This window comes from Delphinapterus leucas, chromosome 7 (assembly GCF_059928025.1).
Source record: "Delphinapterus leucas isolate spDelLeu-1000000601 "Yukka" chromosome 7, BTC_Dleu_Yukka2, whole genome shotgun sequence".
NCBI lineage: Eukaryota > Metazoa > Chordata > Mammalia > Artiodactyla > Monodontidae > Delphinapterus > Delphinapterus leucas.
Window position 1 is genome coordinate 97,198,515 of NC_143135.1, and position 12,813 is coordinate 97,211,327.

The window sequence follows — 12,813 nt, forward strand, 5'->3', positions numbered from 1 at the left end:
TTGTCTCTGAACTTCTCAACATCCTGGTCGGCCCTCACCCGTGCACCTCTCGTGCACACCCGTCCTTGCGGGGTTCTGCCATCCCCTCCCCCCTCCCCACCCCAACCTGCCTTCGAAGGTCTCCAGGGACATGTGACCCAGATGCCCTTTCACAGCCCTGCTTCCTCTCTTTGTGGGAATGTCTGCCTTCTCCTGCTTGAAACCCTTTCCTCCTTGACCTTCATGACCACATTTTCCTGATTGTCGGCTTTTCTGGCCGCTTCTGCTTTGTCCTCCTCTACGGCTGCTCTTCACTTTCCCCCTCCCTAAGATCAGGTCTGTCCCTCTGCTGTCCTTCCCCCCGATGGTCTCTCATATGCTGCAGCTTCAGCCATCACCTCTGTCCGGAGGCTGCCCCATCTCTGCCCCCGATCCTGCCCTCACCCCATATTCCAACATTCAGTCAGATGTTCCCTCCTGGATCGATGACCAGCACCTCAGATTCAACACGTTCCAAAACCTCTTCCTTTTCAAACCATCCATGGCCATGATGACATCATCCTTGGTCATCTGCTCAGGCTCCAAGGGTCTGTGGACCTACCCTCTGGGCCTCACACCCAACCTGGCATCAAGCCTGACCCTCTCTGTGATTCTTCAGCCTTGCAATCCAATCTGACCCCAAGCACGGCTCAGGACTCAGCATCCCGTATCAGGAGAGGGTCCGTCCTCACTCCCAGACCTCTCTCTTGCTATATAATATTCTTTACTCACATCCTTAAGTCTTTAAAACCCTTAGTGCTTCCCTACTATATATGTATGATGCACAGTCACCTCGTCCTGGCACCCAAGGCCCACGCTGACCCTAATTCATCTTTCTAAATTTATCCACCACCCCTCCCCTCCACACAGCCCAGGCTCCCACTCAAGGGCAGCCCCATTGTCCACCGAATGGGCTACACTCCTTCTCACTCGGGATTTTGCCCTTGATCCTGCCTTTCCCCTGCCCATGAACAGCCCTCCATTCACACCACTTCCATCTGTCAGTGTTCTGTCTTCCTCCGGAGCCCAGCTTGCATCCCACCTTCTCCATAGAACCTTCCCTGGACATTTCACCAGAAAGACCCTCCTCCCAACGCTCACAGCTGGACGCGTCCTGCCTCGGGTTTGTGGTTGTTCTGTGCATGTAAGAATCTCGCTTGCTCTGTTGTCAGCATCCTTGTATCTCATAATCCGCCGTGATCCATCTATGTGGAATAAACAAAGGAAGGGGAAAAAAAGGAAGGAATGAAGTGCAGGGTGGGGTCAGATGATGACCTCAAACAAGGTGGAGGGGCTTCCACTGGACCCTCTGTGCAGTGGGACCCTTATGTGTTCCAGGTAAGAGAAGTGCCTTGAAGTCAGGGAGGGGAGCTCACTGCCACCTCCGAAGTACCCCATTACCCAAGCCACTTCCCTCCTTCCACCCCATCTTCGTCCCAACCTCCTGTGTTCCCGACCCCCTCGTCATGTGTGGCTGAGACACCAGGGCTAAGATGAGAATGACAGCTGCCCAGTTTTGCTGCAGGAAAACCCGTATTTAATGCTGAAGGGAAACCACCAGGAGATGGAAGGCAATGACCGCTACGAGGGCTTCTGCGTGGACATGCTCAAGGAGCTGGCAGAGATCCTCCGGTTCAACTACAAGATCCGCCTGGTCGGGGACGGCGTGTACGGCGTGCCTGAGGCCAATGGCACCTGGACGGGAATGGTCGGGGAGCTGATCGCTCGGGTAAGGAAAGAACAGGTGGTTTGGATTTGGGGGTGGGCTGGGGAGGCAGCTGGAAGGACAGGAGGTTGTGCTGTATCCTCGTGGTTCTTCCATTTATTAGTCAATCGGTCATGCAGTTTTCATTTATTTGTCCATTCATTGCGCAAATCTTTCCTGAGCTGGCAACGAGCCAGGCACTGGTAATATACATTGAAGAATAAGACCACCTTGATCCCTGCCCTGTGGCTCTCCTGGTCCCAGTCCAGCACCTGTAACAGGTAACGGAGGCCTTGATCGCTGAACGCGGCTTAGAGAATTGGGGTTCCGTTCTTGGATAATCCAGGTGCTTTTTGTTTGTTCTGATTATTTTTTTGGTCATCAGCGCCTTTGGCAGAGCTTGGACAGGCCCTGGGAGAGTAGAACACACTCACGTCCGTTGACTTTGACACTCGAGAAGCACTCTCGAGGAGACATGGTTAAATAACAAGGGAAAAGGGATCACCTGGCAGAGGAGTTGGTCATAGTTATGGCTATTTCGTTACTTCTTGTATTATGTTCCGCTCTCCTTAATGTGCTTTTACAGACCCAGGGCCAAGGTGCACTTGGGCAGACTGTAGATTTTCAGGGTGAATGCAGAGACTCAATTAAAACGCAGGTGAGCGTCATAGAGCGTCAGTCGTCGTTAGGTTAGAGCAAGGCTATAGAAAGTTCTTGCGGGGGCAGAGCTCTTGTTTTCTTGGTATATACTGTTAACGTCTGTAAAAATTAATTTGGTTGTTACTCATTCACTGTCCATATTTCCATAACTGAGTTTTTCTGCTCAGGAAAGGTGATGGGTATCCAATGTGGAGAGCACAGACCTAGGTTCTTATGGGTTGGTTCTTGAACCAGTCCCTACCTCTCTGTGCTTTCCGAGTGCAGAAGGAGCCCCTGCAGCCTCCCAGCCAGTACCAAAGTGCAGGGTGCTTTACATACGTTATCTCTAATCCTCTGGGAATATACCTTTTAGTTAGCTGTTATCCTCATTTTACAAATGCGCCACCTGAACTCAGAGAGCTTAAATGACTTGTCTGAAGCCACACAGTTAGGGTGAGACGGGGCTGGGATTTGAACCCAGATTTGTCTAACTCCAGAACCCACATTCTTCCCACCTAAGAACACGACCTCAGCTGGAGTGGGATGTCACCAAGAAAGGTCTGCATAAGTCTAGGCCCTTCCTTCTCTCCTTCCTTTTTACCCTCCCTCCCTTTCACTCTTGCTTGCTTTTTTCTTTCCTTCTTTTCTCCCTCCTCTTTATCCATTGAATTAATATGATCTTAACCCTTTATATGTACCAAACTTGGGGTAAAATATACATTTTTTAAATCCTAGTCTTGAAGGATAAAAGTGTTAGTCCGGGTATTAAATAAGTGATCCTTGGCAATGCATGATGAAAAGTTCTGTATAGACAAGAGCATGGAGAAGGTAATTGAGAGCCAAGGTGGGACAGTGGTGAGGAGTTTGCCTGACAGCATTTGCAGTGACCCAGCGGGGTCAGCGGCAAGACTTGTTCAGCGAGACGGTGAACTGTCCAGTTCCTAGAGTCCAGAGGGAGGCTTTGCTGTCAGGGAGAGGCTTGCAAACAATCAACAGAAGGTTGCAGAAGGCCCAGGGAGCCCTGGGAGCCTCTCACAGGGGCAGAGTGGGAGGGTGAAGACTTCTTCAGGGAGCTGTCTGCTGTCTTTGAGACTCAAGCGCCCAGCTGACGATGCCCACACTTCCTTCCACAGCAAAGGATGTGCTGCTTTTCTCGAAGCCCCAGAGCCCCTCCTGAAGCAGTCCTCTTGTTGGGATGCCCTGGTAGAGATGCAGTCCAGTGGTTAAACCCCAGAAAGCTGAAATGCTAGGCCTTTTCCTTCCCTTCTTACCGATGTACTCTGTCACCTTGAGCCTGTTTCTTCAGCCCCCTTGGCCTTCCTGGTGATTGGTGGGGTGACTTCAGGGATGTCAGAGTCAGTGCACAGCCATCCCCTTATCAACTCCCAAATGAGCTGTGACATGGACTGGCAGGAAGAGGAGAGGAATCCAAGGCTCAAGGACATGCAGCTTCGTACTGAACGACTTGGGCAATCAGACAGGATCTTAAAATTCACTCCAGGTCGGCTTGCAAGTCAAAACACTGCTGCTTTGGTCTCATCAAGACTTGACTGCGTAGTATTAATTACTTAACTAATTAACCCATTCGTTCAATACAGATCCATCGAACACTTTCCTCTTTCCTAGACAATGGAGATACAATGGGGGACAAAATAAACGTACTCACTACCCTCATGAATCTTACTAGTGAGAGACAGATATTAATAAATGATCACAGCAGGATATTACTAACACACTGTGTTAAGTACAAAGAAAGGGGAAGTAGAAGGAGCTATGAGAGGGTACCTGTGGGGGAGGGGTCCAGCCTTGAGAGGCGAGGGGACAGGGGAGGGAAGGCTTCCCTTGGGAAATGATGTTTGAGCTGATGTGTGAAGAATGAGAAGAGCATATCTGCCAGAAGGTCGTCTGAATGCCACGGAGTGGGGGCTTATTCTGGGCAGGAGTGCGTGACCCCGGCCCTGCTCTGCCCCGGGGTTCAACGCTTTGATGTGTCTGCCCCAGTGTTCCCCTAGGATCACAGTAGTCCTAGAGCCTGCATCCTTCCTGTATGACCCCTTCCCCAAGCTGCACAGGAACAAGTCAGAGGTTGTAACAGTAGAGCCTTGGGGCTACTTGATGTCCCAAGTGGAACAGACCTCAGAGGTCACGGCACCTAAATCTGTCACTTATACAGATGAGGAAATACAGGCTCAGAGAACTTAAGTAACCTGCCAAAGATCGCACAGCTGGTGAGTTTGGAGCCAGCATTTAAGCCCTTGTCTGACTTCAGTGCTTGTGTTCTGAGAGCGTGAATCTTGAAGTTAGACCTAACATCAATTCACCCCCTTACTAGCTGGGTGTTCTTACGCAACTTATTTTATCTTTTCCACTCCATCCCCCAAGGCTTCAGTGTTTATCTAGAAAGAATTTTTGTAAGGATTTATAATAACATACACGTGAGTATGCACACACGCATAGAAAGTTTGACATACAGGAATTTCTTTTTTTTAGAGAGTTTGAGGAATGCAGTAGCTTCCTGGATGTTGGAGTGATGTGCTGTAAAGAGTAGAGGCCTGGGTCATCTCCACTGGGCATTCTAGAGCCTCAGTCTTACACATCCATTGTCACCTGCTTTTTTTTTTTTTTAACATCTTTATTGGAGTATAATTGCTTTACAGTGGTGTGTTAGTTTCTGCTGTATAACAAAGTGAATCAGCTATACGGACACATATATCCCCATATCCCCTCCATTGTCACCTGCTTACCCAAGACCGTTGCGGTTTGGACATGTGCATTCAAGCATATTTTCTGCTTATGTTTAGAAATCATCAGAGCCTGTCTTTTGGTGTAAATCCCATTAAAAGTAGGAGTGTGGTTGGAGTGAAAACAAGTGGATTCACATAAAATGGGCCAGGTGGCTGGCCTCTCACCCCCAGGGCTGTGTCTGGGCAGGGGAGATGAGAACCATGTCTGTTTGGGAGCCTCTTGGGTTTGGATTTATATTACTCCAGTCACATCCTTCACAGCTGAGCCCACAGCAGGACTGCACAGAAGTGATGGTGTGTCTTGGTGGAGGTATACTTGGCAGAGAGGAGGAGATGGACTAGAGCAGCTTGAAGAAGAAGATGCCCTCAGAACAGCCTCAGCCTCCTCCTGTATCACCCCAATAAATTTATTTAAAGTGAGCTTTTAATTGAAATTGTTCAAGGTATTCAGAAACAAAGTTGAATGAGGTAGTCCCTAGGTCACTATTTGATGGGGGACCAGTTGGGTAAAAGCAGAGGGAGAAAGGCTATAGGATGGGGAGGGATAGGGGATGGTGAGAGGACTGGAGGACAGCCTCCTGACTCTGCTTGTGATGTGTAGGGAAAACGCCTGCAGGAGGTGATGCTTGACTTGAATCTTTAAGGACCAGGAGAAGTTGGCCAGGGAGAGGAGGGACATGGAGAGAGAAGAACATGCCAGGTGGGAAGGAACTAGGGTCCAAGGCGTGGAGACAGGAAGGTGCATATGGTAGTTTCTGTTTCAGGTCACTATACCTGGAACAGAGCATGGTGGAAAGCAAGGCTAGGAAGTGGGCAGTGCTCACTGACGAAGGTCCTATATGACCTTCTACAGCATGGAATGTGGAGGGGCGGGACAAGCCTGGAGGTAGGGGAACCGGGTAGAAGGTCAGGTTGCTCCAACAGTTGATGAGAACCAAAAGTAACTTAGGAGTTAGAGGAAGGTACCTATCTTTAAAGATAACAGTTTTTCTTTTATATAGAGGTATGCAGTCTTTACAAAATATGTATGTTTTAAAAGACAAAAAATTACTTGTAATTCCACCATCTAGTAATACCCATGGTTAACATTTCCATATGGGCCCTTCTGATTTCTTAATGAGTATATACTTTACACAAGTTTTTCCTTAAACTGGATCATAATGCTTATGCTGTTTTGTAACCTGTTGAAACTATTTAACAGATAAATCATCAGGACTCGGGGACCAAATGGATGTGGCCAAGGGGAGAGGGACAAGAGTAGGATGACACCCAGGTTTCTGACGTGGACATCTGGGTGGATGGTGGTGCCAGTCATTGAGGTGGAAAGTTCAGGAGAAAAATAGGTCTGGGAGGAAGGAGGGGGATGATTTCAGCTTTGAAAATGGTAACTTTGAAAAGCCTTTTGGACACGCAGGTAGGGATATTCAGCAAGAGTTGGCTAGAATGGGCTCAGCGGATCGAAGCTCTAGGTGTGGGAGTGGATGTAGATGGTTACTGAAGCTGTGAGGAGAGAAGGAATCCCCAGGGAGAAAATCATACGTTCAAGAGGGAGGTGAGGGAGGAGAGCCTGTGAAGGCTGCTGAGAGAGAGTGGGTAAAGAAGTTTCCCACCTCTTGAAAGGAAGTACAGAAGAGCCTTCATCAGGTTTAGCAGTGCAGAAGCCACGGGCAAGAGCGGTTTCAGTGGGTGGCTGGATTGAAATCAGACTGCAATGGTTGAATCATTGTGTAATGCTCCTCAAAGAAGCTTCGCTCTTATGGGAAAGCAAGATAAAGGGTTGTAGCTAGAAGGAGCTGTGGAGCTGGGAGGTTGGCTATTGTTTAAAATGAAATCGTTTATGCAAGTGGCTGCTGGGAGTGGAGAATGCATCTCTCAGGGATTGAGGAGAGGCAGGGACGGTCACGTGGCTGGAGCATCGTGGCGGGGGGTGGGGGGTAATGACAGTCAAGGTGGGCAGGACAGAGAGGGTGGGGGAACGGCGCATTCATGAAGGGATCTGGAATCCTTGCCAAGACACGAGCACTTCTTCCCGCAGTGGATAACTGGGAAGCACTACAGTCAGGGGTGTGTCTGTCCTGGGTGTTGTCCTAGTCGCCCCCCACATTTGTGCACTGATTTTTTTTTTTTTTTTTTTTTTGCGGTACGTGGGCCTCTCACTGTTGTGGCCTCTCCCGTTGCGGAGCACAGGCTCCGGACGCGCAGGCTCAGCGGCCATGGCTCACGGGCCCAGCCGCTCCGCGGCATGTGGGATCTTCCCGGACCAGGGCACAAACCCGCGTCCCCTGCCGTGGCAGGCGGACTCTCAACCACTGCGCCAGCAGGGAAGCCCTTGTGCACTGATTTCATGTTTGAAACTGCTTTCACAGCATTGCCTCTTTATCATCCACAATGGCTCTGCAAAGTGAATATCCTTATCCCCGTCCTATTGGTGAGCAACCTGAGGCTTAGAAATACAAATGATTCACCCAAGGTCCCACAGCCAGCGAATGGGCACCTGAGTCCTCAACCACAGCATATGGCCTCTCCTGCTGGAATTACGGCCTCATCTGCCTCCAGTCACAAATGGCGTCCCCTCCTGAGAGGTCCTTCTAGGCAGAACATTTGGAGGATGCCCAGAATTTGGTACCCATGTCTGATTCTGGCCCGTAAAGGAATTACACGTTATCGTTAAAGCGGAAGAGCTGGACGGATGAGCTCTCTGACCCCTTCTCCTCTCGCCCGGTGTGTGTGAGGTATCCTTGTCAGTTCAGCCCTGAGCACTGGTACCCTGGAAGGCGAGAGACTGCATTTCACATCCTTGGGGCCCAGCTTGGGAGAGAGCAAAGCACATTCAGGAAGAGAGAGACCCCCCTCAAGCTTCCAAGCTCAGAACCAAGTACCCTGCTGGCATTCAACGCCATGCTGGCAGAACGGCCCGTTTAGGTTCAAAGAGAAAAGGGCTTTAGAAGGCTTAGATTCAAGGCTCATAAGCTTTGGACATCGAATAGCTCTTACCAATGACATTTTGATGAATTAAGTATAAATGAAGCTGAAATACCTCATTCCATTTCCCCTCCTGTTTCCCTGGGAGAAAGGATTGTAAGAGACTTGGTAGGGTGGGCTGTCTGTGGCATTAATCCACTGGGAAAGTTGTCCAGAGCCATTTTGCTGAACGAAAAAAAAAAAAAAAATACAACTAGTCCCCTGGGATTCCTTTTCACCTTGAAGCCAGAGACTATTTTAACTGCAAATAGGTCATAGAATTCTATTCTTTAAAATCAAGGTACAGATCCAGGGACTAAAACTGAAAGCTCGACTCTTTCCGCATGTGACGGCCAGACTCAGGGACGGCATCCTTCTCCTCCTTAAAGCCTGGTCTCTGCATTTACTCAAATAGGAAGAGGTGAACTCCAATTTTAATTCAACAATTCATTCATTCATTCATCAAAGTGCTCCCTTTCTGACAAGCACCATGTGGATGTGAGGGGTTGCTGGTAAGGAATTCAGGATCTACTCAAAGAGGCAAACCAAGAACTCCCGTACAGTGTGATACATGCTCTATTAATAATATTAATAATGATGAGAATAACGATGGCTGACATTTACTAAGTGTTTCCTGTGGGCCAGGCACTGTTTTCAGTGCTTGACTATACTAACTCATTTAGTCCTCACAATAACCAAATGTTGCAGGTGAGGAAACTGAGTCGCAAAGCAGATAAGGAACCTGTTCACGGTCACGTGGGTAGTGAGTGGCAGGGGTAGGTCTGGTGGAAGCACTGTCAAGGTATGTACAGATATGAACAGGGAAGGGCTCACCCAGGAAAGGACCACTGAACAGAGTACTGAGGATGGAGAAGCATCATCTCAGTAGAAAAGAATATTCTAGGTGCAGCAAAGGCTGAGATCATGCCAGGCAGTGTGAGTGGTTCTCTGCAGCTGGTGTCAGGTGCTGCAGGGAGTGGAGGAGAGGAGTGGTGTAGGCAGGGGCCAATCGTGACAGGATTTAAATGGTTGGATACTTAAACTATGTCCAGAGAGCTAATGGGGAGCTGTTGAAGAATGAGGTGGTCTGTTTGTTTTATACCAGGAGGGGAAGAGTGGCGTAATTGGCGTTGATTCCGGAAGGTTAGTCCGACAGGGAGAGGGGGATGGATTGGAGGTGGGAACACCAGATGCAGGTATACTCATCAGATGGTGGTCCAGTGATGCAGGGGGACGGGATGGGGCCCGAAGGAAGCCAATGGCGGTGAGGATGCGCAGGAGAAAATGGCGACGGTGTGGGGTCTCAGCGTTTAATTCTAGGACCTACTGCGTGAGGGAGCCCCCCTTTCCTGGAGACTTTTAAGCATGGGTTCAGCTCATCCTGCCTCTTGGGAGAAGAGGGAGGGCTGTTTGACTCCGAGCAAGGTCCTTCCTGGAATGGCTTCTTGAGGGATGCATGTCAAGCAGTGGTCCCTGCATACCACCCCCCAAGACCTGGGAAGGGAGGAAATCCATCTTGTCTGGTTCATTATCCACAGGCTGTTGTCCTTGAGAATAAAAGGGCCAGAGCCCTGGGCTGCATCTTGGACCACAACCGCCTTTGCTGTCCATCTCTCATCAGACCCTCCCTTTACAACTCTTTGCCTCATTTTGAGTTCTCAGAGGTTCTTTTCTGTCACTTGAGTCCTTTCACCCACCTGATCAAAAGCCAATAAAGGCAGTTTGGAGACTGCAGCCGCACAGCCTTTCTTCTGAGATGACTGTATCTGCTGCCGCCCATGCAGCTGGGCTCTGCTGTCTGCCTCTGTGACTGCTTCCCTCTCTCTGCATTCAGGGGTGAGGTGCACAGCCCCCAGAAGACTGTGGCTGGGCCTCTGGAGCCTCAGCCTGCGATGATTGTGAACCTCCCTACCTGTCTATCACCAGCTTTCAGTGAAGGGCTCCGCCATGGGCCTTCAGATTTTCTTTTTCCTCTCCATTCCCATGGCTTTGTAGAGAATTAGAATGGGGGTGTCCTCTGCTGGAGGCACCTCTTCCTTGTTCAAAGCTGAGCCCCCAGGAAGGAGAGGGGGCCGGTGATGGCTGCTGACCAAGGGCCAGGCACTAGGCAGGAGCTCTAGACATACTATTTCATTTATCTGTGCATGGCGGGGATTGTGACTCCATTTTCCAGATGAAATGGAGGCTCAGAGAGTCAGCAATTAACCCAAGCTCAGACTCACAGCAAGCGGCCAGAGCCCAGACTCATACCCTATTCAAACCCCTGTCTTGTGCTCGTCTTACTGCATCACCAGGGGCGTGTGAGAACTGGTGGCTGGACCGGAGAGTGATTTTGGTTCAGCCTTCCTGTCCTCTGCGTCTACTTGCTAGGAGAATAGAGAGGAAGGAATAGGCTGGACCAGGAGAATGGCAAAACGAGAGGAGGTTCTGGGTGGCCAGTGTGAGAGGGTCACATGGATTACACTTACATCCTCAACCCTGTTATCCAGGAAGTGGGTGTTATAACTAATTCCTTTTTTTTTTTTTTTTTTTTGCGGTACGCGGGCCTCTCACTGTCGTGGCCTCTCCCGTTGCGGAGCACAGGCTCCGGACGCGCAGGCTCAGCGGCCATGGCTCACGGGCCCAGCCGCTCCGCGGCATGTGGGATCTTCCCGGACCGGGGCACGAACCCGTGTCCCAGCATCGGCAGGCGGACTCTCAACCATTGCGCCACCAGGGAAGCCCACTACTTCCTTTTTATAGACCAAGAATGCACAGCTCCAGAGAGGCCAGCACCTGGAAGTGCTAGGATTTGAAACCAGGTCCCTTTCCTCTAGGAGCTGTCCAGGGTTGTACAGGATAAGTGCTCTGTTACAAATACAAACTGCATCATATATAAAGAGCAGAGTAGGAGGCAGAAATTACTTCTGAACGGGGACCTCTGGGCGGGTTCTTAGTGGCAGTGGGGCCACCAGCTCCTTGCAGGCAAGCACAGTGTCTTATTCATCCTGATATCCATGTGCACCTAACACAGCGCCTGGGACACAGGCAGGTGTTAACAGCTAGTTCCCTCGGATCATGCAGAGCAAGGCACCAGCTGATACGCATGCCTTGAATACACTTAGGGAGTTCATTCCTCAGCAGGTTTCTATCAACCCAACTGTCAACCCGAGGCGTAGAAAACAGGGCCGTCAAATGATTAATCCATCAGCAGGTAGCAATTTAACACAGTGAGCCAGCTACTGTGCTAGAGGTGTGGGGTCAGAGGACAGATGAGACTTGGTTCTGTCTTTGAGAGCTTACAGATGAGGTGGTATGGAGGTAGGCAGAGGATAGACACGTAAAAGAAACGTGTGCTCTAGTGTGGGCATGAGAGAGGTGAGCAGGTTGCTGGGGGAGCCCTAAGCAGGGCAGGACCAAGGAAAGACATTGTACATCGCCTGTGAGGGTGCACAGCTTAAATCCTCATCTCCCAAGAAGCAGTGTCAAGCCGGTTCCCTCCCCAGGATCATAGCACATGAGGCTCAGAGAAGGTCAGCCACAGATTCAGAAAAAGAGAGCAGAGCCTTTGCCTGGCTGTCCTTAGACCCCCGTGAATGTTCTTTTCCGCTAAAGGAGTTGATATGGATGGGAATCCCAGGGGGCTTTGGAGTTCACTTATGTTCAGAGCTACCCCAGCAGCTCCAGACTGGGAACTCCTCCAAACGCCATGGGTGTCTAGAAGCAGCCTGGGAAATTTGTCAGAAGGTTCACTTCTTGGGAATTATTTCCGCCTTCCCTGCCGAGTACCAGCTGTTAAGGGGAGTGAGGGTCTGCTAGGGAAATGAAAATGGATTAATTAAGGCATCTGAAAGCCTTCTGAGAGATTGGCTTGCTGTGACACAGAAGAGACAGGCAGTAGGGAATTGATTTGGGGCAAGGGTAGGGAAGGAAGCTATGGAAAGTGGTATCTTAATATCTCCTAAGGATCCTCTGGTCCTGATTGCTCACCTCACATGGAGAGGTGAGGTGTCACCTGCAGGCTCAGCCATGCACCAGGCTGTGGTCTGAGGTCAGGGGTCGTTTCAAGAGGTCCAGTTCAGCACGTGGACACTTAACCTCTGTCTTGTTCCCCAAAGAACCCAGTAATTCAGCTGCTGGTTATTCTCCAAAGCCTGAGTCTCTAATGTTGCTAACCCTGGTTCTTGCACTGTTCCCTGCCCCAGGGGTAAGGATCCTGTTCCTGAACCTGGGGCCAGGCCCTATTAATACTACTTATGTGCGTCCCATCCTCGGGCAATATTACTTGGGCCTACATGCATTGATTCAACATTGGTTGTGACTTCAGGTTGAACAGGACCCAGGTTTTACTTTCACTGGGCTCATATTCTACCTACATAGAGACTCCAAGGATGGTTGTGCAGGTTGTATACAGTACAAGGGGTGAGTGGGGCCTGAAACCTGCCTCACGCTGCTTACCAAGCATGTGCTCTGGTCTGGGGCTCTATCCACCTGTCAATTTTCTTCCTTCAAAGATACCTTTAGTTCGCCAAGGTGTGTGCCCACTAAGTCTGCTAGGAGGATCAATTTCTATAATTTGTACAATGGCTTCAACTCTACTAGGAATGAGCCCTAGTGTATAAAAATTATGAGACCACAGCATGTGATATAAGCAAAATGGAATCATACACAAAATTTTATGGGAACAGAGGAAAAAAGAAGTAATTCAGCTCCAGAGCTAGGCAAGGCTTTAGAGCAGAGTTAACAATAATGATAGCTACTGTTTAC

The 12,813-nt window shown here is 49.8% G+C and overlaps 1 protein-coding gene across 1 annotated transcript in view; it reads left to right on the forward strand.

The window, feature by feature from the left end:
- Positions 1 to 12,813, forward strand: part of GRIK4 (glutamate ionotropic receptor kainate type subunit 4) — a 327,108-nt gene that overhangs the window by 248,856 nt on the left and 65,439 nt on the right. Inside the window, exon 11 of the mRNA XM_089915709.1 lies at positions 1,544 to 1,747. Coding sequence (XP_089771835.1) covers positions 1,544 to 1,747 — 204 coding nt within the window. The remainder of the gene's footprint in view (positions 1 to 1,543; positions 1,748 to 12,813) is intronic.